Genomic DNA, 27,416 nt, shown 5'->3' with positions numbered 1-27,416 from the left:
CAAAACCAAAACATATCTAACAAGAAGCTGTTGCCCAAAATAAATAAAATCTATTAAAAAAACACTTAGTTGCCCTTGAGGAATTAAAATCATTTGGCCAATATGAACTATATCAATATTGGAAAAACTAACAGGTTATTTCCTATGTTTTCTGAGCTCATCAATAATATTTGAAAGATAATGCAGAATAGGAGATGCATAGTAATATAGGAGAAAGCTTAGTGTCTCTTGGTTCCTTGGAAATTCTTAAAATGGTTACCAAAAAGATAGTTTTCCTAGATTTCAGCAAAGTATTTCATCAACTATTTCATGGTATGGTTATGGAATAGCTAGAAATCTGTGCTAAAAAATAGCATAATTATATTGAACTTGTTGAATGACTGTACTCAAAGAGTAGACAATGACAGTTCAATGTTAATGTGTGTTATAGGTGAATAATAGCTAGTATGTTGAGACCCAAACTATTATTGATAAGTTGTTATAAGTAACTAAAGTTATCAGAGGTTAACCTATTGCAGGCAGTGGGTGGAATGCCAGAAGCAGTTTAATTCAATTCTAATTTATTTCTGGTTGAGGTAGGGAAATGAAATAGGAGGATAGAAACTAGGAGTTAGGGATAGTAAATGAAATCTATTAACCTTATTCTAAAATGTCAAGATACCTCCCCCTCCCCCAAAGCTAAACTACTGTGTTTGCAGCTTCTTCTTGCCCACCAAGGTAGATCTGCAATAAACTATTCTCGACTATCTTAAAATATATTCTCTCACTAAACCCATTCTAATTATAGTCTTCTTTAACCTCCTTCCTTCAATTAATATAAATGATCAAACTGTTAGAATAACTGTCAGAATCTCTGGACTGAGAGAAACTGAGGCAGGGCCTATCTCTGAGTCAGAGAGAGTGGACAGAGCCTCTCTCTGGCAGCTTCTGCTTCCTCCAGAAACTGGGGACGGAAAAACTCCTCAGTGAATAACACTCTCCTTCTCAACTCTCAAAGTAATATATAATCTTCTCAAAGTAATATATAATCTTCTATTAATGCCAACCACCATCAACTGTCAGAGAGTGAGCTCAAAACAGCTCCCTGAATTCTCTTTGACTGTCAGAGAACATGGAGCCCAGAATTCTTTCTTCATTGGGTTTTTATCCTCTTTCCTTAAAGGGCCAGTGGCCAGCTCTCTCTGTTTCTCTCTCTAAAAGGGGACAATGTAAAAGTGAAAAAAAAGTGACCAAAACCTGCTCTTAATGAAACTAAATAAAATCCTTATCAAAACACTTGGAGGGAGATCACTAATGGAGTGCTTTAAGGATCGTCCTTACCCTATCCTTTTCTTTTTTCTTAAACCACTACCTTCTGTCTTAGAATTGATAGTAAGGATTCCAAGGCAGAAGAGCAGCAAGGGCTCGACAAATGGGGTTAAGTGGCTTGTCCAGGATCACATAGCTAATAAGTGTTTGAAGTCAAATTTAAACTTATATTCTCTTCTCCTTTTTACATTTTTATCAAAACCTTGGATTCAGGAATAGCTGTCATACCTATAAAGTTTCTAGATGACCCAAAGCTGGGAAGCATATTAGATAGAGTTAGGATCCACAAAGATTTTGACATTAGGGGGAATTTTAAAAAGATGAAATTGAATAGTAATAAATGAAAAAGTTTTATACTTGAGCTTAAAGTATCAATTACATATGGAAAAGACATGGTTAGAGGACAGTTTGTCAAAGACCTGGGAGTCAAGAGTGTGAAATAACATTATACATATATGTGCGTGCATGCATGTGCATATGTGTGTAACCTTGGACATGCACACATATCCCCCCCACATACACACATAATTTATAGTTTTGCTAGGTAGCACAGTGAAGGTAGTACTGGAGCTGAAGTCAGGAAGACTCATCTTCCTGAATTCAAATTTGACTTCAGACAGGTTCTAGCTGTGTGACCCTGGGCAAATCACTTAACCTCATTTGCCTAAACAAACAAACAAAAACCAAAAAGTATCTTGTTAGCCTGGAAAGCAACCTGAAGAAGGAAATCAGAATGGTGAAGGACCTTAAGTCAAAGTGATATAAGGATTTATTTATTGAATGAATTGATGGCACTCTTACTAGAAAAAAATATTTGAGGTGCATATGACAGAGGTATTTTCATGTTTGACTGGCTAGCTGGCTAGCTAGGTCTCTTCCGACTTTCAATCTGTAAATTTTTCTAACAAAGCTCCATGTTTAACTTGCTTTTAATATTATAAAACTAGCTTTGGTCCTAAGTACTCCAATTTCATTAGTCCTAAATATTATTTTCACCACTAAATTTCTATTACAATGCCTCATTCTTATAGAAATGATCTTAAATTCACATAAGGTATTCAATCTTTGGCAGCTTCTATCATATCAGAAAAGCTTCATGTATGGCCACAATAATAGATATGTCTATTTTCTGAGTACCAATATAACTAAATTTTGGCCACAACAATGCTAAAAGATTGGTAGTATATTTTCAAAGATGGTTTGTGTTGATAAAGGGAATACCTAAGTAAAAGCAGTCACAGATCCTTAAATTATTGATTTATATGTTAATTTCTGAATTAATTAGTAAAAACTAGACTGCCCTATCAACCAGGAGAGTTCACTTACTGGAATGAAACACAAATGATAACTTTAACTTAGCCACGAACATGCCCACAAATAATCAAGTTATCATTTTCAAAATAAATTCAATGACCAATTCACAAACATTTACCACATAACAAGGAAAGATATTAAGTTAAAAGAAAATAAGATATTGTACCTGACTTCAAAGTAACTTAATTCTTAAGTTGTACCTCATCCATTTTAGGGTACAAATCATTCTTTCTTGAATTAAAATAATTAGAAAAAACCCTAAACATTTTCCTGGAATTGAATAATTAATCTTCTAGATGACAGGAAATCTATTACAAGTCACTAAACTTACTACAATAAACAACACTCACAGAATTAAAAAACAAACAAACAACTTTTCCTCTATAAGAAATGTGCTGTCTCCAAATCCTTGAAATGTGAATTTGGAAACTTTTTATAGGATGAATGTTGATTTCAATTGTGCTTATTGTAAAGAACTGTTTGTGATGTAAGGCATAATATAAAACAAGTAACCAAATGCTAAAGTTAAGAGTGAGATATTCAGACCTTATTTCAATAAACAATTTTTGGCCCATCCTATTTCTACTTTTGGAAGAAGATAAATATTTTTAAAACCTAGTTAAAACTTTATTTGATAATTTTGCTCACAGAATTATTATGAATGAGATATAACAGTGCCAACCAGGGATACTAGTTGAGGAGTTGAATCAAGGAGTGCTGGAAAGTCACAAAAACTTCCAGCTATACTTGCCTGTACCCAGAAGAAAGCAGCAGACACATTTCTTATGAATTTTTCTTGGGATCCACTGAGGGGAGAAGTGAAGATCCATTTAGGGCACTGATGGGAAATTTAGCCTTATGATTGAAAAGGCCCATCATCCCCTCCTGCTGCTCTGCACAAAATAGAAATTGTTGTAAGAATTTAAAGATAGGTTCTTCTCATTTGGCCCTTTTGTTGGTAAGATTAGATGAACATCCATGAAAGAACCAAACAGTAAAATATTTCTTTAAAACTTTATTTGCTGTTTAAGATCTCTGATAACAAGCAGCCTACAAAAGATTAAAAAGGATCCCATTCTTGACTGTGCTTATTTGACAAACATAAAACTTAGGGAATAGCTAAAAATATTCAGCATTTAATCCGGATTTATCAGCTGTTCATTTATAGAAAAGAAGAACTGTTATCTCGCCAGGATAAAAGGAAGCAGAAAATATAACAGTGTCATTACACAGTTAGCTTTTAATTTTTTTTCCTACACTAGCCATTTTTCTCTCCCGCTACCCCATTGCCATTGCATTTTAAAATATAATGACTTATTTAGTGTACTGTTATGGCCAATGTGGAAGGAGTAGAGAATTACTAACGCTTATTGTTGCCCTAGCTACACTGTGATTTCTTTTTTAATAAAAAGAATGACATAGTGGATAAGAGCAATGAATTTGATGTCAGGAAGGATGGGTTCAAATCTTGCTCAGTCACTAATCAGCTGTTTAACCCCGGGCAAAATCACTTAATCTCCCTCAGACCCAATTTTATCTGCAAGATGGGGATATCGATAGTTCCTACCTCACAAGATTCTCAGGAGGATGAAATGAGATGATATATGAATAAAATGCTTTGTAAACCTTCAAGTGCTACTTAAATGTTAGCTATTATTAATAGAGATTTCATGATATTAGACAAATTTGATGCTGTAATATTTAGGGAGGTGGGAGAATTTTGTAAATGAGATACTAACAATTTGGTTTTTTTCTAATTAGAAAATTAAAAATGTCTAATCTACCAGTTTTTACATTATTAGAGACTATAGAACCATATATGGGTATAATTTTTCTTGACATAGTTTCTTCTGTGTCTTTCTCTTTTTTGACCCAGATCAGTGAATTCAGTACTACACTAGTTGATAAGTCAAGAAATTTTCTCTCCCAATGCAGGTCAGCACCTGTTCTGCAATCTAGTCTCATTGGGTTGCCAATGACACTGAAAGATTAAATGGCCTCCCCAGGACAACAGAACTAAGAGTTATTTATCAGAGGCAAACTTGGCATACTTCAACCTAGGTCTTTCTAGCTCTAAGGCTGGTTCTTTGTCTACCACTCTTATTGCCTCTCAGTAAGTAAAAAGATGTAATTATTCCTATTTATTTATTTCAGACTTTGAAAGAACTGTTTTAATAATTGGAAAGTTCTCAGGGGAGAACATTCTATTTCTTCTCACCAAATTAATATACCTAAAGGACATTTATGTTTAAATGAAATTTGTTCATTAACTTCAAAAATTCATAACTTTTTATTATTTGGTAATTTCAATTATATCTGACTGTGACCCAATTTGGGGTTTTCTTGGCAAAGATATTGGAGTGGTTTGCCATTTCCTTCTTTAAGTAATTTTTATAAATTGAGAAACTGAAGCAAAATGGGTTAACTGATTTGTTCAAGGTCACATAGTGTGTGAGGTCAGATTTCAGCTCAGGTAGATGAGTTTTCCTGACTCTAGGCTTGGCATTTTATCCATTGTGCCACCTAGCTGCTCAATGAAATGTTATAACACAACCTTATGTCAAAATGTAACTAGAAATTAAATCTATTTTTGAGAGACCCTGGATGTTAAAAGTTTTATGCATATATATAACATTACATTAAGAGCTATTAAATAAAAAATGAAGGAATAAAAAACTATTTTAAGTGCTTGCAGTGTGCCAGATACTGCTGTAAGTGCTGTGTTTACAAAGACAAAAAGTGAGACAGTACCTGCTTTCCAGGAATTTGCATTCTAATAGAGAGACACAACACATATAGTGGAGAGATGGTCAGAAGGGAGTTTTGTTTGAGGTAGTCATTAGAATGTCACAAGAAGGACAAGCTGATCTATAGGGCAGTAAACTGACAAGGAGGTAGAGAAAGGGGAAAAAATAATGATTTTAAGATCGATCTCACAAAGTAAATCTCTTACCTCTAAGGATATAACACAGTTGAATACAAAAATTTAAATACTCAAAGCATCTTTGATCTTCTCAGTTTGTAAGTTCCCTCTAATGATGCAAATCTTAACTCATACATGCCTGCCTATCTTGTGTGGCTCTTATCTGCACCCTCCAAAAAGTTCTCCATAGGAGGTCTATCCAACATGCTGGAGACTATTTTAATTTTCTCTTCAGGAAACACTCTTCCACTGATACTGGTCAACTGCTTGTTATTTCTCAGTCTTGTTATATGATCAATCTTTTTTCTCTTTCTGAATTCTGAATTCTAATTCTTTGATAACATCTTTACTCTTGTTCTAGGATACCACTGTTATTGTTATGATTTATTATTATTAAGAATTTATTAGGACATACATACTATAGGACAGGTTACATATTGTGTATTGGATAAGAGACATCAAACATTTATGTTTTTATATTATAAAATTAATTTTTAGTAAATTTTTCTATAGTAATAAGTGATATTTATTAATGTTTTAATTTTTAAAATTGACAAATGGGTTTCCATCATCAACTATATTCCTTCTAAGAGTAGTATCAGCATGGTATTATATTAATTATTTGAGAAAAACAAATTGTACTATACCAGTTCAGGAGAAACAAGAACATTGAACTTAAAATACAAATTATAGCAAGTGGGTAGTCAGCTTACCTTTATTTCTTACTGATATTATTAATTATCCTGTTTAATTACTATGTTGACATTACATAAATTATAAACTCCCTGAAGCAAAAGAAATTACTTATCTTAAACTTGGATTATCTCTTCTAAAATATGATTATTTCTGTAGACTGTATTTACTATAAAATCACCCACTGAAAGCTGAAACTTTTCTATTAAAATGCTAACAGTATTTCATTATTATTAATAATTATTGAAACAATTAGTTCAACTTTATGAAAAGAACATAGTTACATTAGTTTCCTACTGTGTTTATTATTAAAGTGTGGGAGCCTCCTTAGGTATAAGCAAAGAAAGAATTGTATTCTGGTACAAAATCTCAAAAACCACAAAATAGCACATTAACAAACTCCTTCTTTCTCTCCATGTTTGTCTAACACACATACTCACACCAAGGAGTTAATGAAAATGTAACAACACAAAAAGATGAAGATGAACACATTTTCATCCTTTTTAGTCTCATAGAAATAATACAAGATGTAATTCAGTAACTATTTCTTTTGCGTTAAGAATAATACATATTATATTTCCTTTTCATAAAACTGCAGAAAGGAGGAAAAGGGTGTATTCTGTTCACTTATAGAAATAAACACAGCGACTGGACATGCCTGATGGATTTCTATAGTCCCTAAAGTCAGAGGAGATTGAGACTGTTAGATCAGGAATTCTGAGCTGCATTTGGATGAAAGACAATAGGATATCTATATCAAATCCTAGACCAACTGTGGCCTGGGAGCCAAGGTTCACCAAGCTATTGAAGAAAAGGATGAACCTATAGAGATGGCAATAACTTAGCAGGTTAAAGTTTCTGGGATAATCAGTAATGGGATTAGTCCAAAGATCAGGTCCATTGGTGATTACTGAACTTCTAGTCTGAGTGAAATAGGGAGATACAATCACAAGGAAACAACCAAAGAATGGAAATCTATACCTGAGTAAGTAGACACCTGAAATAAAAATAAATCATGATTTGATTGGATAATTCAAAAGAAATCAGATAGAGTTTTACTTTTTTGATAAGCAAAAAATCTTGAGACAATGGAGAGTTAAGAAGTGATGATTCTGCTGTCTTCTGGCCTGTGGTTCTGTTGGGCCAGCTATTCTGGTAGATTAGGTTTTTGATATTAGAACAAAATGAGACACTTGTAGTAATTGAAGGAGATTGATTTAGTTAGCCATAGCAGAAGGGTATTTAACCAAGAAAGTCACTGAGGACCCCTCCAGTGGATTCATCTAAGTAAAAATCCCTTGCCTGAAATATTCCATTATTTTCTATACCTGCAGCTACTTGTGACTGTTTTGTTTTCAAATACTGTCATCAGTTGGATCCTTTAGGTTTGAAGTAGTCTCAATATCAATTAAGGAAAACCTAGGTTTGCATGGAGGCAGGGGATTAGTCTGTGGTTCCTACCACATTCATTAAAAACTATTGTAAGTGATTTTTAAAGATGGATGGATTTGTTCTGTGATGTCCAGGTAAATGTTCATCATATTAGTCTTCTAGAGAATGATGTCCATTTCTAAATCTAATTCATGGAGACCTAATATGAGATATACACATAAGATATAAAAGCTGGTTTATTGAACGAATTGATCAATATTTGTCCTAAAGTCACTTCCTTTAAAACTCTACCCTATAGTCTAGCATCAAATAAATTTGTCTGACTACTTATATAGAAATGATCTAATAGCTCCATATGTTATAAATTATAACATTTAAAAAATGAATGGGGTTTTCCATGAGCAAGCAAAGCTCTTCTGAAATATTTATTCAAGATAAGTAAAAGACTATTAGATATTGATGAGACAAAAGTCTGTGAGGAGCAAAGGAGTATGGAATAGGAAGTAGAGGCTAATTTATGTATCAGCCTGAACATGTTATTGGAGAATACAAGTTTAGAAAGTAGGAGCTGTATTGCTTTAACTTTCATTATATACCTGTTTATTTTTAATTATTAATGTTTCCTTTGGTTTATAAAATTTAAACAGAATTTATTATCATGCTGCATGTGACAGGCATTTAATTAAAAAAAAACTATATGATAATGACCAAGAATTTAAAATTTTATTATATAATGAGACTTGACCATGGAGCCAAACGTGTCAAAATCAGAAACCTGTGATGTTGAGAAAGGGAATAGAATTGGCAGAGAATAATTGTATTTCTGAGAAAGAAAAATAAAGGAAAGGTAAATGTACAACTTTTAGTTATGGAAGAAAGATTAACTTTGGATTTAGTTCTAATCAAATAATACAGAAGTCACTGTACCTTAGCCCATACTCAGACATGATTCAAGGATAGAGGTAAAGAAACCCTTTTTCATAAGGGACCCAAAGGAACCTTGCAAATATAAGGTTGGTAGAAAACACTCTATAATCATGAAATATTTTAAATAAATAATATATTGTTATGTAACTTTCTAGGAAAACTTTTATGTAAATGTTGTATTTAATATTATCATATTATATTTGGAAAATAAAGAAAATTATTTCATATAAATATACAATATAGGAAAGAAATTAGTGTGTAAATCAAGTAGAAAAAATAATTTTCACCACAATTCTGAAATTATATAGATTTATAGCATGAAAATAATGCTAAAATATGACAGAAATCATATACATTTTGTAACTAGGGTTTTAATTTAGGCACTAGATTGCTATTAATAACTTTACAATTGATTGTTGATATATTTTGTTGACTAATGAGGCATCTGTTTGATTCAGTGTAATATTGCACAATTAAGTCAACGAAGGAGTACCCCACCATTGTCAGGTATCATATACGCAAAATCTAGGGTAGGGGTCAAGTCTGAGGGAGATCTTTTTAGAGAACTGGGTTTTGAAGTGCATACTAGCCCCCAGACAAGAAAAGGAACAGTCCCAGTTCAGAGTAAGGCAAGCCTGCCATGTTGAGGTAATAAGTTTGACTTCAAAAGCTCCAAAACAGGCCACTCCATTATTACCAGAGACCAAGGCATTCAAAATTCCTATCATCATTCTTCAGCCCCTTCCATAAAAAATGTTTATGATGATGATACACACTAAAATCAACTCCACAAAAGCCAAAGAAAAAATGAAGCTAGAGCCAGAGAATCAGCTGCCTAAAAAACTCAGGACAATCAAAAAGAAATATTGCAAAGTATTAAATTATCTTCATGTTTATATATTTAAAGTTTCTTATGATAAAAGATATTAGTCAACTGTGATATCATTCCATGTAAACATATGTTATCACAAGTGCTAAAATTTAGCAAACTTTATCCTTGAAATTTTCCTTTTAGCTGTTATAAGTTAATTACTTCTCACCTAACCATAGGATGGCCTGGTTCCAAAAAGAAGTTACAATGTATAGTCTGAGGTTAATATAACCTAGCAATATGTTTTACATGGAACTCCATGAAGTGGAGAATTGAAATTTAAAAAAAAAAAAGAAAAGGACAAAAAGAACAAATTTGAGTTAATTTTCTGTTAGGAAGAAATTGGAAAATTAGTTTGATATGACTTGCTCCATGGATGGAATGACCTACATATTATCGTATCAGAAGTGAATTAAAACAGAGTTTAAAGGAGGTGGGGAGAGGGAAGTGTCACTTACCATAATTCCAGTAAGTAAACAGACTCCTTTTCCACAATATGTATTAGGTACCATGTCACCATAACCAATGGAGAGAAAAGTTATTGAAATCAACCACATTGCTCCAAGGAAGTTGCTAGTGACATCTTGTTGATCATGGTACCTAAAAGAAAAGAAAAGAAAAGAAAACTTTTATCAGCTAATTGATCTAAACACAGCAAAGCTGAGGGCAATTTATACTTGTCTTAAACATTGTTTTTTAAATCTACTCCATAGCACAAATCCTATGTAGCATCATTTCATTTCACCCAATTGTTTGAAGCACTCTAATACTTCCCAACTGAATTAGTCTATTCAGACTTCATGCCTTTGATGGATTCGATAGCAATATAAGTATCTTGTTAATTACTCTAAGTGGGGTTGGTATGATTGATCTATTGATTCAACTAACCTATACCTTTACATTCTCCCTAGAGCTTCATATTTGTTGTTTTGATCAAATCTACCCAAGTATGTTTTTTTTAAACATTATTTTATTTGGTCATTTTCATACATTGTTCATTGGAAACAGATCATTTTCTTTTCTTCTCCCCCAACTCCCCCCAACCCCTTCCCTAGCCGATGCGCGATTAGTCTGGGTATCACATGTGTCCTTGCTCTGAACCCATTTCCTTGTTGTTGGTATTTGCATTAGGGCACTCATTTAGTGTCTCTCCCCTCAACCTCTGTAGTCAAGCAGTTGCTTTTCCTCTGTGTTTTTACTCCCTCAGTTTGTCCTCTGCTAGAGGATAGTTTTTTTTTTTCCCCTTGTAGATCACTGCTGGTTGTTCAGGGACATTGTAAAGCCATTACTGGAGAAGTCCATTACATTCTCTTGTACCACAGTGTGTCAGTCTTATATATTCCCCTCATGGAGAATGCTCTTCAGATCTTCTCAATCCCTTCTTACCCACTTCCTGAGCTATCTTAAACCCCAAAACTATCTGACTACCTTACTTAACCTAAATATTATAGATTGTCTCTAAAAGGCTAAGGATACAGGACTCACAGATGGATTGAGTCCTTTCCCAGCCTGGGGTTGGCTCCTTAAGTAAACCCAAAGTCCCAGATGAAAAACCCTTCGGTTTACCTTAACCAAGTTTTCTCAGCCAGATTGGTCTCACTTTCTCCCAAACCCAGGAACTTCCTAATCTTTCCACAAGACTAGTCTGTTCCCAGGAGATGATAGAGCAAATGTCCTCCCTTCTACCTCGGAGAGAAGCCAGATCAGGAATGACCATTAATCTCAGTTAACTCCCAAGATCCTCCTCTCCAAAGCCTTCTTCCAGAATCTTCTCCCAGATCTTGTGGCTAAATTCTCCTCCTTTCCTCTTAAAGACAATTCTTTCTTTTTCTTATCCCTTATCCTCAGAGTTTGGCAAAATCTGTATTCCCAAATCCTGGATAATGTAGAGAGATTCAAGATCATCCTTCTTAAATTATAATTAAAGTCTTCAGAAAATGTCTATTAGACACAGTTTATATTGTAATGTGATAATTGACACTCTTCCCTACTTTTAAATACATGATGATAGAATTTAACAAACAAATATCATTTTTAAAGTTCTCATTAATTACCACCTGTTTTGGTGTTTGCAAAAGCCTTTTGCAACTCAAATCAATAAAAACAAAAAGGAAAAGGAAATAAAGCCTCCATTCTTAGAGGGAAAACTTGGTCTCTACATAGGTACCAGAGCACATAGGGCTCTTCCTAGAAGGTAGGGGAAGACATTGGTGTGGAATGAGATGGAGTGATGAGAGTTCTCTCTAGTTTTGCCTAGGCTCCCGATGATGATACTGCTACTAGTCACAACTATTTTGGGGACACTTCTGGGATATCAGTGAGAAGTCCTTTGACCCTTCAAAGTTTATAATATCATCCTGTGATTAGTGTTGGGAGAGGAAAAAAGGGGCTCTTATTCCCACATCCTCTGCCCTCCAAATACAAGTAGATCCAAATAATTGCATAAAAATTAATTTTTCTTTGGTACACTGAGGAAATTATGACAAATTACAAAATGTATTCATTTATATGTCATATGAATCAAACTAACTAAGAATTACTTTCTAGATCTGGGAAAAAAATAAAATCTAGAAAAACATGAGGTCAAGAATATCAAGGAAATAAAAAAAATTAGGAGATAGGGGACAAGTAGTACAAGATCTAAAATTATAAAGCTATAATTATCAAAATAATTTGATACTGAGTAATAGAGATTGATCAATACAACAGATTAGACACTCACTACAAAGAAGCAAAGAAGCATAGTAACCTAGCAGTTTGATAAACCCAGAGATCTCAGTCTGAGGGGCAAGAATCCATTATTCAACAAAAAATTTTGGGAAAATTGGAAAGTAATTGGGAAATTAGAAACTAAATATAGTCTAATATCTGACATCCCATATAAAGTAATCTCAAAATGGGTACATGGTTTAGAAATAAATCATAAGCAAATTAGCGGGGCAAATAATTCAAATTTACAATAATAAGATCTATTATCCAATGGCCAACTATCATGAATTGGAAGTTTTCAGCAGAAGAAATAGAAGAATAGCCATATGAAAAAAAAAAGGCTTTAAACTATGAATAGAGAAATTCAGTTGAAATCAAGTATCATTCCCCCCCCCCCCCATCAGATTAGCTAAAATAACTAAAAATAAAAATGACAAATGCTGAAGGGGCAGTAGAAAAAGAAAAAAAATGCACTATTGTTAGAACTATGAATTAATACAGCCATTATGGAAAACAATTTGGAACAATATTCTAAAAAGCTTTAAACCGTAAATACCCTTTGATCCCGCAACAACACTACTATATGCCAAAAGAGATCAAAGATAGAGGAAAAGAACACACATCTACAAAAGTATTTATAGTAGCTGTTTTTGTGGTGGCAACGAATTGGAAACTATGGGGATGTCCATCACAAATCATGGTATATGATTGTGATTAAATACTATTTTGCTGTAAGAAATGATGAAAACCCTGAGAATATTTATGTTAATTGATGCCAAGTGCAGTGAACATGACGAGGAGATTAAGTTACATAAAAATAACAATATTTTGTTACAATTATTTTTTAAAACCCTTACAATATTGAGTATTGCTGGTTAGGCAGTTGGGGTTAAATGACTTATCCAGGGTTACACAGCTAGGAAGTATTTGAGACAAGATTTGAACCAGGACCTCCAATCTCTAGACCTGAATCTTTATCCACTGAGCCACCTGGCTGCCCCCCAAAAATTTATTTTTAAAAATGTAATGAGCTTTTAAAGACATAGTAATTTTAATCAATACAGTGGCTAATTGCAACTCCAGAGAACTCATGATAAAACTTGCTATCTACCTCCAGAGAGAGAACTGATGGACTCAGAGTATAGAATGAACATATTTTGTTTGAACATGGCTAATTTGGTAAATTGTGAATTTAAACAATTTTTAAAAAGAGAATAAGGGAATAAGAATGAATGTTCCTGGAATTGCCATCATTATGCAATGAAAAGGTCAATTTGACTTGAATAAATATATGCATGAATAAAAAAATATTAAACCCTTACTATGTGCCAGGTATTGAGATAAGTGCTAGGGATACAAATATAAAGGTGAAACTATCCATACTCTCAAGAAACTTACAATTCAGTAGAGGATATGTAATGTACAAGGGAAAGATATCTAGGGATGGGAGTTTTAAAGTGTCATAGCAATGATCATATATCCTTTCTAGAAGCAATGGTGGTACTGATTTGACTATAGTTCTCAGTAGGAGTTTAAGAGTTGAGGAAGGTGAGGAAGGGAGTGGTTTTCTAATCAGCAGCTGGGAAAATAGCTTAAAGAGCATATTGGGTCTGGGGCCAGCTAAATATAGTAAAGTCTCACCAATCAGGAAAGCCTTGCATAGGTGCGACTTCCAAGTATCTTCCAGGACTAGTTTCTAGGCTGCAGCAGAAGCAAGTCAGAAAATTGTCAGGATGAAAGATCTAGTTGATTAATTTATGTCTCAAAGGAAGTCAATGATTTCCATTGCATGAATACTTCCACCACCAAATTCACAATCTTTCTAAGCCGTAAGAGATCCTCTTAATGAATTACTGTGGGCAAGATAATTGTGTGGTAGAAAACCTTTAGATAATAAGCCTATTTGAACCTATCTGATTCTTGTATAACCTGTGGCTGGGAACATACTCTATGTCCACATTCAATACCTTTTCAATATAACAAGACCTACCAGAGTTTGTGTTCTGCTGCTATAGGCTTTGAGAATCCAGGGTCATCTCTATAATTTGTCATCAACAGAATAGGGCTTTGACAGAAATGTCAACAATTATGATTTTAAAATTTTGTAAATAAATAAGAGGAAAATATGGTTATATACAATTCAGTTAAACTGACAAGATTTTAGCCAAGTCAAGAAGTCATTTAAGTGCTTCCTATGTGCCAGGCACTGTGCTAAGCACTGGGGATACAAATACAAGCAAAAAGCAGAAATTCCTATATTATATAGTTGCAATAAAGGCATAAGGTTTGTTTTAATTCTTTTTTAAATAAAAATTATTTCCAATTATATGTAAAAATTTTAACAATCGGGGCAGAGTCAAGATGGCTGCTTAGCAAGCTGCAAAAGTTCAGACCTCGCGGAAGACCCTTCCTTTCCGATTACAGACTGAATGCTCCTAGGGCACCGAAATTCAAGCTGAGCAACAGGACAGAGATGGGGAACCTTCCTTCTAGACTCAAATCAAAAGGTACTTCCCCCCAAAGTCAGAACCCAAGAATACTCTGGTCTAAGGGGAAGGCAGAGGACCCCTCCCCCCCAACCCAGAGGGCTGAGCCCCCAGCAGCAGCGGGAACCTCTGAGTGGGCAAAGGTTCTGGTTTGGAGGGTCTACCTTGTGAGCAGCGGGGCGCCGGGCACCAAGCGTCCAGTGTGGACAGCGGGGAGGAAGCCAGGGAGAGACCAGGCCATGGCTGGGTCCCTCCATCAAGCTCCAGTCTCACCATTGCCTCAGAGCACATCCAGACCAATCCAGTTGAACCTAACCCCATCAGGACTCCTCAGAGCTTAGGGAGGCAGGCAAAGGCACTGGGGAACCTTGCGGACAACAGAGAAGCAGCTAGAGAGAACTGGAGAGAGCCTGGGCGGCCCAGCCTTCCAGGAGTCTTCGGCCTCAGAGCACATACAGCCCAACCCAGTTGAACTTAATCTGATCAAAAGCCTCAAGAGGACAGGGAAGCTAACATTCCTCCCCTAGAGACTGTACCAAGAGATCTGACAAAGCTCCAAGAGGGGAGACTGACAGCCCCAAAACCAAAACAACAACAACAACAACAAAAAGAAATGAGGGGAGCAAGAATACAGACAAATACAGGGAGCAAACAACAGAAAAAGAAGAAAGAAATTACAATACACAGCTTTTGCACAGGTAATGAGCAAAGAGCGAATGAAACAGAGGGGGAGGGATCAGCAAAGGAAAAATCAGAAATCCCAGCGAATTGGATACAGGTTTTGGAAGAACTCAAAATGCAAGTCAAAACACAATTAAGAGAGGCTTAAGACAATTGGGAAAAGAACTTAAAAACTATGATAAGTCATCTGGAAACAGAGGCACTTGAAGTAAAACAAGAAAATGGTGTCTTGAAAGCCAAAATCAACCAGCTGGAAAATGAGGCAAAGGAGATGAAAGATGAGAAAAAGGAGATGAAAGATGAGGTAAAGAGGATGAACGATGACCTCCAAAGAAAATCAGACAAAAAGGAAATGGACGACCAAAAAACTAAGGATGAAATCCAGTCTTTAAGAACTAGAATACAACAACTAGAATCAAGTGATCTCACAAGGCAGCAGGACACTATAAAACAAAACCAAAAGAATGAAAAAATTGAGGAAAATATGTAGCATCTCATTCACAAAACAGAGGACTTAGAAAATCATTCAAGGAGAGACAATTTAAGAATCATTGGCCTACCAGAAGATCATGACAAAAGAAAAAGCCTGGACATTATATTACAGGAAATTATTAAAGAAAACTGCCCCGATATCCTAGAACAAGAGGGAAAAGTGGAGATTGATAGAATCCACAGATCACCTCCTATATTTAATCCACAACTGACAACACCCAGGAATGTTATAGCCAAATTCAAGAACTATCAGACCAAAGAAAAGATATTACAAGCTGCCAAGAAGAAGTCATTCAGATACCAAGGAACCACAGTGAGGATAACTCAGGATCTGGCTGCATCCACACTGACAAAAAGAAAGGCATGGAATATGATATTCCAGAAAGCAAGGGAACTAGGTCTGCAACCAAGAATCAACTACCCAGCAAAACTGACTATATTCTTACAGGGGAAAGTATGGTCATTCAACAAAATAGAAGAATTTCAAGAATTCGTAAAGAAAAGACCAGACCTGAACAGAAAATTTGATGTACAAGCACAGAACTCAAGAGAATCATCAAAAGGTAATTTAAAAAGAGGGGAAAAAGAAAAACAAAACAAAAAAAATTTTAAGAGACTCAATAAGTTAAAATGTTATGTATCCCTATAAGAAAAGAGGTCATTGGTAACTCTTAAAAACTGTTGTTATTGCCTGGGCAGCAAAAAGAAGTACACTTAGAGGGAACAGTGACAAACTGTATAGGATGCAAGGACATAAATAGGTATATAGATATATGCATGCAAAAATACATACAAGAGTATGCATATATACATATATATAACTAGAGCTTAAAAATAGGTTAATATTAAAAGAAATGGGAAAAGAAACAAATGGGGGTAAATTTATACATCATAAAGAAGCTCATGGTGGGAGGGGAGAGAACATCAATATACTGGAAGGGTAAAGAGGTCAGAGACAGGAAATACTCAACTTTTACATGCTTTGAAATTGACTCAAAGAGGGAAAAACAATCCAATCCATTGGGGGCAGAGAATAGATTTGCGTCCAATAGGGGAGTAGAAGGGTAATAAACGGTCTGGTGGGGAGGGAAGCAGTACAAGAGAGGGAGGGGGCGGGGAGTTAATTTTAGAAAGACTACAGGAAAAATAAGGTGAGGAATAAGAAGGGAAGGGGTAGAAAGGGAAGTAAAATAAGAGTGGGAACAAGGGGGACTGTTTAAAAGCAAACATTGGTGTAGAAGGAAATAGTGAAAGAAGAAAAGGCAGGAACAGGAGCAGAAATCAAAATGCTGGGAAATACACAGCTAGTAATCATAACTCTGAATGTGAATGGAATGAACTCACCCATAAAATGCAAGCGAATAGCAGAGTGGATTAGAATCCAAAACCCTACCATATGCTGTCTACAAGAAACACACATGAGGAAGGTAGATACACATAGGGTGAAAGTAAGAGGGTGGAGCCAAATCTATTGGGCATCAACTGACAAAAAGAAGGCAGGAGTCGCAATCATGATATCCGACAAAGCCAAAGTAAAAATAAATCTAGTAAAAAGAGATAGGGAAGGTCATTACATCCCGATAAAAGGCAGTATAGACAGTGGGGAAATATCTGTACTCAACATGTATGCACCAAATGGCATAGCATCCAAATTTCTAAAGGAGAAACTAGAGGAACTCAAGGACGAAATAGATAGAAAAACTATACTAATGAGAGACCTGAACCTTCCTCTATCTGAACTAGATAAATCAAACCAAAAAATAAATAAGAGGTAAGAGAAGTGAATGAAATTTTAGAAAAATTAGATTTAGTAGACATGTGGAGAAAAATAAATAGGGACAAAAAGGAATATACCTTCTTTTCTGCAGCACATGGTACATTCACAAAAATTGTCCATGTATTAGGGCATAAAAACATTGCAAACAAGTACAAAAGAGCACAAATAATAAATGCAACTTTCTCAGATCACAATGCAATGAAAATAATAGTAAGGGAACATGGAGAGGTAAATTGAAAATTAATTGGAAATTAAACAATATGATTCTCCAAAACCAGTTAGTTAAAGAACAAATCATAAAAACAATTAATAACTTCATTGAAGAAAATGACAATGATGAGACATCCTTTCAAAACCTATGAGATGCAGCCAAAGCAGTACTCAGGGGGAAATTTATATGCTTGAGTTCATATATGAACAAATTAAGAAGGGCAGAGGTCAATGAATTGGGATGCAAATTAAAAAATTAGAAAGCAAACAAATTAAAAATCCTCAGATGAAGACTAAATTAGAGATCCTAAGACTCAAAGGAGAAATTAATAAAATTGAAAGTCAAAGAACTATTAATTTAATAAATAAGACTTGAAGCTGGTACTTTGAAAAAACAAATACAAAGTACTAGTCAATCTAATTAAAAAAAGAAAAGAAATAAACCAATTTGACATTATCCAAGATGAAAAAGGAGACCTCACCTCTAAGGAAGAGGAAATTAAGGCAATCATTAAAAACTACTATGCCCAATTACATGGCAACAAATATGGCAATCTAGGTGATATGGATGAATACTTACAAAAATATAAGTTGCCTAGACTAAAAGAGGAAGAAATAAATTACGTTAATAACACCATATCAGAAAAAGAAATTGAACAAGTCATCAAAGAACTCCCTAAGAAAAAATCCCCAGGGCCAGACGGATTCACAAATGAATTCTATCAAACATTCAAAGAACAACTAACCCCAATATTAAACAAACTATTTGACAGAATAAGTCAAGAAGGAGTTCTACCAAATTCATTTTAAGACACAAACATGGCACTGATCCCAAAGCCAGGCAGGTCAAAAACAGAGAAAGAAAACTATAGACCAATCTCCCTAATGAATATAGATGCAAAAATCTTAAATAGGATACTAGCAAAAAGACTCCAGCAAGTCATCACAAGGGTCATCCACTATGACCAGGCAAGATTCATACCAGGAATGCAAGGATGGTTCAATATTAGGAAAACCATCCACATAATTGACCATATCAACAAGCAAACTGACTAAAATCACATGATTACCTCAATATATGCAGAAAAAGCCTTTGACAAAATACAACACCCATTCCTATTGAAAACACTAGAAAGCATAGGAATAGAAGGTCCTTTCCTAAAAATAATAAACAGTATATATCTAAAACCATCAGCAAACATCATCTGCAATGGGGATAAACTAGAAGCCTTCCCAATAAGATCAGGAGTAAAACAAGGATGCCCATTATCACCTCTATTATTTAACAGTGTACTAGAAACACTAGCAGTAGCAATTAGAGAAGAAAAAGAAATTGAAGGTATTAAAATTGGCAATGAGGAGACCAAGCTATCACTCTTTGCAGATGATATGATGGTTTACTTAAGGAATCCTAGAGAATCAACCAAAAAGCTAATCGAAATAATCAACAACTTTAGCAAAGTTGCAGGATACAAAATAAACCCGCATAAGTCATCAGCATTTCTATATATCTCTAACCCATTTCAGATCTAGGAATCTATCTGCCGAGACAAACACAGGAACTATATGAACACAACTACAAAACACTTACCACACAGTTAAAACTAGATCTAAACAATTGGAAAAACATTGATTGCTCATGGGTGGGACGAGCTAACATAATAAAAATGACAATCCTACCCAAATTAATTTACTTATTTAGTGCCATACCCATTGAACTACCAAAAAACTTCTTTACTGAATTAGAAAAAAAACATAAATAAGTTCATTTGCAAGAACAAAAGATCAAGGATATCCAGGGAAATCATGAAAAAAAAATGCAAAGGAAGGAAGACTTGCAGTCCCAGATCTCAAACTATATTATAAAGCAGTGGTCATCAAAACAATTTGGTACTGGCTAAGAGATAGAAAGGAGGATCAGTGGTGTAAATGGACTTGGTGTAAATGATCTCAGCAAGACAGTATATGACAAACCCAAAGATCCCAGCTTTTGGGACAAAAATCCACTATTTCATAAAAACAGCTGGGAAAATTGGAGGACAGTGTGGGAGAGATTAGGTTTAGATCAACACCTCACACCCTACACCAAGATAAATTCAGAATGGGTGTATGACTTGAACATAAAGAAGAAAACTATAAGTAAATTAGGTGAACACAGAATAGTATACATGTCAGACCTTGGGAAGGGAAAGATTTTAAAACCAAGCAAGACTTAGAAAGAGTCACAAAATGTAAAATAAATAATTTTGACTACATCAAATTAAAAAGTTTTGTACAAACAAAACCAATGTAACTAAAATCAGAAAGAAAGCAACAAATTGGGAAACGATCTTCATAAGAACCTCTGACAAAGGTTTAATTACTCAAATTTACAAAGAGCTAAATCAATTGTACAAAAAATCAAGCCATTCTCCAATTGATAAATGGGCAAGGGACATGAACAGGCAGTTCTCAGCCAAAGAAATCAAAACTATTAATAAGCACATGAAAAAGTTTTCTACATCTCTTATAATCATGACAGCTATGGAAAAGTAATGAATGCTGGATGGGATGTGGCAAAGTAGGACATTAATTCATTGCTGGTGGAGTTGTGAATTGATCCAACCATTCTGGAGGACAATTTGGAACTATGCCCAAAGGGGTGATAAAATACTGTCTGCCCTTTGATCCAGCTATACCACTGCTGGGTTTGTACCCCAAAGAGATAATAAGGAAAAAGACTTGTACAAGAATATTCATAGCTACGCTCTTTGTGGTGGCCAAAAATTGGAAAATGAGGGGATGTCCGTCAATTGGAGAATGGCTGAACAAATTGTGGTATATGTTGGTGATGGAATACTATTGTGCTAAAAGGAATAATAAAGTGGAGGAATTCCATGTGCAATAACCTCCAGGAATTGATGCAGAGCGAAAGGAGCAGAACCAGGAAAACATTGTATACAGAGACTGACAAACTGTGGTATAATCGAAGGTAATGGACTTCTCCATTGGTGTCGATGCAGTGTCCCTGAACAATCTGCAGGGATCTAAAAAACACTATCCACAAGCAGAGGATAAACTGTGGGAGTAGAGACACTGATGAAAAGCAACTGTTTGACTGCAGGGGTGGTGGTGATATGACTGAGGAGAGACTCTAAATGAATACTCTAATGCAGATACCAACCACATGGAAATGGGTTCGAATCAAGAACACATGTGATACCCAGTGAAATCGCACATTGGCTATTTGAGAGGTGGGGGTGGGGGGAAGGGAAGAAAAGAAAATGATCTTTGTTTCCAATGGATAATGTTTGGAAATGACCAAATAAAACAATGTTTTTTTAAAAAAATAAATAAAATTTAAAAAAAATTAAAAAAAATTTTAACAATCATTTAAAAAATTTTAGAGTTTTAATTTTTCTTTACCTCCCTCCAATATCCCCTATTGATATAGAAAATAAGTAGATAAACATTTGTAGTGATGCAAAACATATTTCCTTATTATTCATGTGGTGAAAGAAATTCAAGACCTCCCCCACCAAAACAATAACAACAACAAAAAGAAAGTAAAAAAGAGTATACTTTGATCTGTATTCAGACTCCATCAGTTCTTTCTCTGGAGGTGGATAGCATTTTTGTCATGAATATTCAGAACTGTCAGATCACTGTATTTCTGAGAATAGCTAAGTCATTCACAGTTCATCATCATATAATATTGCTGTTATCATGTACACAGTTTTCTAATTTTGCTCACTTTACTTTGCATTAGATTGTTGTGTAAGTCTTACCAGGTTTTCATGAAAGCATCCTGCTCATCATTTCTTATAACAAAAGAGTATTCTATCACAATCGTACACTACAACTAGTGAGACCATTCCTCAATTGAAGAGTATTGCCTCAATTTCCAATACTTTACAATGACAGAAAAAGCTACTATAAATATTTTTGGACATATAGGTCCTTTGCCATTTAAAAAAAATTCTCAAGATTATAGACCTATTAGTATTACTGCTGTTTTAAGTATATGCACAGTTTTACATAGCCCTTTGGGCATAATTCCAAATTGCTCTCTAGAATGGTTAAATCAGTTCACAACTCCACCAACAATGCATTAGTGTCTCAATTTCTGAACATCTCCTTCAACATTTATCTTTTCCCTTTTCTGCTATATTAGTCAATCTGCTTGGTGTGAGATAGAATCCCAGAATTGCTTTGATTACTATTTCTCTAATCAATAGTAATTGAGAACATTTTCCCCCAAAAGATATAGACAGCTTTGATTTCTTTTTCTGAAAACTGCTTATTTATATCCTTGACTATTTGTCAAATGAGGAATGACATGTAATCTTATGAATTCAACTCATTTCTCTCTATATTTGAGAAAAGAGGACTCTAACAGAGAAACTTTTTATAAAAAAAAAATGTCCCCACCCCAGTTTTCTGATTTCCTTATAATCTTGGCTGCATTGGTTTTGTTTGGGCAAACCCTTTTTAATTTCATGTAATTAAAATTATTCTTTTTACATCTTAGAATACTCTTTATATCTTGTTTGGTCTGACATGCTAGATATTCCATGTTTCCCTAATTTGCTTATAAAATTATTCTGTATGTCTAAATTCATATACCCATTTTGACCTTGTCTTGATATGTTAAATGAGATATTATTCTAGAACTAGTTTCTGTCAAACTCCTTTACAGTTTTCCCAGCAATTTTTGTTGAATAGTTTTTGTTCCCAAAGCTTGGATATTTTCATTTTATTTATTATAGTCATTTGCTACGGTTTATTGCATATTGTGAAAACTAAATTAACTCCCCTGCCCATTTTTAGATTTAATCACCAAAAATATAAACATTCCATTCACACTTGAGTAAGAGAGGTCTGTGACTCATGTGTGTGATAGTGGGTGATGAATCAGAATCAAACTGACTGCCCAGGGGGCAGTCCTAAGCAAAGTTTGAACTGTAATTAGGAGGAGTAAAAATGAAGGAAGGCACAGGAAGTGACACAAAAGAAATTGTCTTTAAAAAGGGAGTTACAACTTCCTGTGGAGAGAGGTTCAGAGATCTTTGGAGAGATCTTCGGAAAGAACTTGGACTTCTGGAGTTCTGAGTTTGAGTTGGAGGCTGATGAAGAATCCACCACTCTATTTCTTAGCTAGTACCAGATTATTTTGAAGATTACCACTTTATAATACAATTTGATATTTGGTATGGTTAAGCCACTTTCCTTAACATTTTTTAAAAATAGATTCTTTTCTGTTCTACCTGATGAATTTTGTTGTTATTTTTTGCTAGCTCTAAACTAAAGGGATATCCCTGAACTGGGGATGGCAGAATAATTCTGAGGGATTTATGAAAAAGAATGCTATCCACCTCCAGAGAAAGAACTGTTATAGTAAGAATGCAGATGGAAGCATATGATTTATCATGTTTTTATTTCAGCATATATTTTAGGGTATTGGTTTTATAAGACTATTCACTTACAAAAATGAGAAATATGGAAATGTGTTTTGCATGATAACACATGTATAATCCAGATTGAATTGCTTGCCATCGGGGTGGGGGGGGAGGGAGGGAGACAGTTTGGATTTTATAATTTTGGAAAACTCATGTGGAAATTGTTATTAAAAATATACACACATCTCTTATGTAGAGTATATATGATCACCCTAGTGCAAATATCAATAATATGGAAATGGGTCTTGATCAACAATATTAAAATTAAAATTATTCTTTTTACATCTTAGAATACTCTTTATATCTTGTTTGGTCTGACATGCTAGATATTCCATGTTTCCCTAATTTGCTTATAAAATTATTCTGTATGTAAAACCCAGTGGAATTGCATGTGGCTATGGGAGGGAGGGAGGAGGGGAGGAAAAGAACATGAATTATGTAACCATGGAAAAATTTTCTTAATCAATAAAATTAAAAAATATACCCTCCCTCAAAAAAAGATTTTTATTAAATGAATAAATAAGTAAAAGTGCAGGATAGATTAGTGTTCTACAGGTAGATTATCAAGGTCTCTGAAGCCACTAAATCAGAATCAGTTAAAACAATGAAAACCAGAAACCAGCATCTGATCTCTGCTCCAAGAAAAATGAGATAATAAGGAAGGGCATAGGAAGGTGGGCAAAAATTATTCTTTAGGACCCTCAAGGCCCTTCAGAGTTCTTGGATCCTAGTGCAAGAACCCTGTATTAAATACCTATCGCATATATATTATACATGGATAAAGGTAGTATTATAAGCATATGACACAATAAAAAATATTGCCTTTAAAGAAATTTCATTCTATTAGAAGGGGAAATAGAACATTTGTACAGAGAAATAAGTACAAGATAATTTGAGGAGAGGGTACTAGGAAACACTTCGAGAAGAGAAGTTCTTACCTGGGGTCTATAAATTTATTTTCTTAATATTTTGATAACCATATTTTAGTATAATTGGTTTACTATGAAATCCTACATATTTTATTTCAAATATTAAAAAAATTATTCAGAGAAGGGATACGAAGGTTTTGCCAGGCATGCCACAGAAAAGTTCATCATAAACGATAACCCTACTAATGAAATCTAATCAACAAATATCTGCTAAATATCTACTATGTTTAAAAATGTATTAGGGAATAAAAATTGATGTAATTAATGTACCTTCAAAGAGCTCATCATCTGGTTATCACATTTCATTTTTTTTTTTGCACAATCATTTCAGTTGCTTCCAATTCTTTGTGACCCCATGTAGGGTTTTCTTGACCAAGATATTGGAGTGGTTTGCCATTTCCTTTTCCATTTCCTTTTATAGATGAGGAAATGGAGGCAAATAGGGTTTAGTGACTTGTCCAGGGTCACACAGGTAGTACATGTCTGAGGTCAGATTTGAACTTAAGATGAATGTATTTTTTCATGAAGCTAAATAGAAAACTTCCAGAAAATTGAAAATTGATATAGTTTTAGGAAATCCAGTTGGTAACTTATGTAATATTATGAATATTTTATTTTGGGGCAGGAGAGAGAGGCAAATTCTAATAATTTATTAAATAATGTGGCATCTTTTGGCAAATGTTTAGTTAATTACATTTCTCAGGATAACAAAAGATTATCAATGATAAGTTTCAAGGAAACTATAAACATTACTCTATCTCATTAATTTTGAATTTTAAGAATTAATGATGCATAATTACTGATCCCAACCCTCTAACACTTCCCCCATCACACACCTTATAATTTTGGCTAAGATGTTTAGTGAACACTTAGTCAACTCTGGAACAAATGTAGGAAATAGTAATGGTAGTTCTTGTCCCAGAAGAGTAGTGAGTGATCCAAATCAGAATAAAGGTACTAATATATAAAATAAGACAGAAAATAGGAAAGATAAGATTATCTCAGGATATGGGGGAGGGAAAAATTAGGATATTGCTATTAAAGAAGGAGGTGGGGCAGCTGGGTGGCTCAGTGGATTGAAAGTTGGGCCTAAAGACTAGGTTCAAATCTGGCCTCAGACATTTCCCAGCTGTGTGACCCTGGGCAAGTCACTTCACCCCCATTGCCTAGCCCTTACCACTCTTCTTCCTTGGAGCCAATACACAGTATTGACTCCAAGACGGAAGGTAAGGGTTTTAATTTAAAATAAAAAAAAGGAGGAGGTACTTATTTTTAACGGGTAACTGACAATCTTATTTAAAAAACAAAGGTTATAAAAAATAAGAAAAAAGTACCTGACAGGTATTTAGGGAAAAGCTCTTACTACTATTCTTCTCCCACTACTTGAGCTGAAGCTCAAGGAAACTAAATCAGGAAACATTCTCTCATTGACTGAAAAATAGATTTGTTCCAAAGCACTCCATTTGCTTCATTTTCTTCTTCATTATGACATTTCCATTCTGAAGTGATGTTCACATTAACTGAAAGTTCATATTTCACAAATTTGCATTAAGTTTTCTTCCACTGGCTGATTTTTCTCCATGTATCTGAACTATTACTAGGGTTTCTTGCCTTTTATAGATTATTTCTATTATAAAATTTTTACAAGCTTCCAAAATTGGTATGCTTCATCATACTCTTTTTGTGTGAGCCCTCAAGGACAGGGGAAAATAATTTTAGAAAAAACTACTTTATTCACAAGATAATAAATATTTCATGCTATTACTAATTTGAAATCCTTGAATTTTTAAAGTCCAATTTGATTTTTGATGTTAATTTGAAATCCTTGAATTTTTAAAAGTCCAATTTGATTTTGATGCTGAGTAGTCATTAATTAATATTTCATCCAAGTGAAGAATCTTCTGATTATGAGGTAATTTTTATTTATATATGATATGTCATCAAGGTAAAGGATATTTCTTTTGACAGTCAGAAAAAATATATTCTGCATATACCATCCCCTCTAGTTTCATCTTCCAATGTGTACTTCAAGGCTATTTACCAACAAACATTTATTAAGTAGGAGCTGTACTAAGTGCTGGATAATAACAAAGGCAAGACAGTCCTTACTCTTCAGATATTCACAGTCTAATAGGGGAGATGACATAAAGACAATTTTGAACAAATAAGTTATATAAACATATATATGTACCTCTCTCTCTCTCTCTCTCTCTCTCTCTCTCTCTCTCTATATATATATATATATATATATATATATATATATATATATATATATATATATATATATATATATATGAAAAACTGGAAATAATCCACAAAAGGAAGACAAAAGAAGTAAAGAGAAAATAGGAAAGGCTGATAAAATAAAGCAGAAAAGTAGAAAAACTTTAACTAGGACTTGAAGGAAGTTCTGGGAGCCTGGCAATGAGGAATCCAGGAAAAACATTCAGAATTTGAAGATGGAGTATCTTGTTCAAAGAACAGCAAGGAGGTGAGTTGCTACTTCACAAATTATATGGAGGATGAGGGGTTTAAAGTTTTCAAAAGTTTGGAAAGGTTGGGAAGAGCAATTTATGAAGTACTTTAACCTGGGGTGATAGGGAGCCAATGAGATTACTGAATGTGGGTGTGTGACATGGTTAGACCTAGAAAATCACTTTTACATCTATGTTGAGGAGGAAATTGAGTAGGGAGAGACTTGTTGCATGGAGACTAACTAGCAGGCTATTACAGCAGTACACGTATGAAGTGATGAGGGTCTAAAGGAGGTAGTAAAAGTGTTAGAGGAGAGAAGGGAGAATATTTGAGGGAAATTATAAAGGTAAAATTGCCAGAACTTGGCAAGAAATTGGATTGGGGCTGGGGGATGACAGAAAGGAATCAAAGATAAGGCAGAGATTATGATCCTTGGTGTCTAGGAGAATGGTGGTAATCGCAGCAGTAATAGAGAAATTGGGAAAAAGAAAAGGTTTGGGGTGTAAAAATGGAGATTTGAACCCTAGACTTCAATCCCGAGAAGTCCTTGGTAATTCCCAGAATTCCCTGTAGTTTCACCTGAGTGAGAGATCACAAATGATTATTTAAAGGGGCTCTCCGCCTACTCTGCTTCCGCTTCTAGGCTCATGCTTCTCTCTACCAGGCAGGCAAAATGTAGTGAGCAGGTTACACATGCTTTTCTTATTTTGTATTTCTTTATTTCTTAATTCTAATAATATTTAATAAATCTCTAAAAATATACTTTTAGTAGAGAAACTAATTTAACTGTT

At 34.4% G+C, this 27,416-nt stretch overlaps 1 protein-coding gene across 1 annotated transcript in view; it reads right to left on the bottom strand.

Moving 5' to 3' along the window:
* The window catches only part of KCNN2 (potassium calcium-activated channel subfamily N member 2), a 200,741-nt gene that overhangs the window by 37,935 nt on the left and 135,390 nt on the right, over positions 1–27,416 (bottom strand). The window contains exon 4 of the mRNA XM_001370055.5: positions 9,887–10,028. Coding sequence (XP_001370092.3) covers positions 9,887–10,028 — 142 coding nt within the window. The remainder of the gene's footprint in view (positions 1–9,886; positions 10,029–27,416) is intronic.

Source organism: Monodelphis domestica, chromosome 3 (assembly GCF_027887165.1).
Source record: "Monodelphis domestica isolate mMonDom1 chromosome 3, mMonDom1.pri, whole genome shotgun sequence".
Classification (NCBI taxonomy): domain Eukaryota; kingdom Metazoa; phylum Chordata; class Mammalia; order Didelphimorphia; family Didelphidae; genus Monodelphis; species Monodelphis domestica.
Note: the sequence above shows the minus strand (reverse complement) of the source record. Positions and strands in the feature narration are given on the sequence as shown.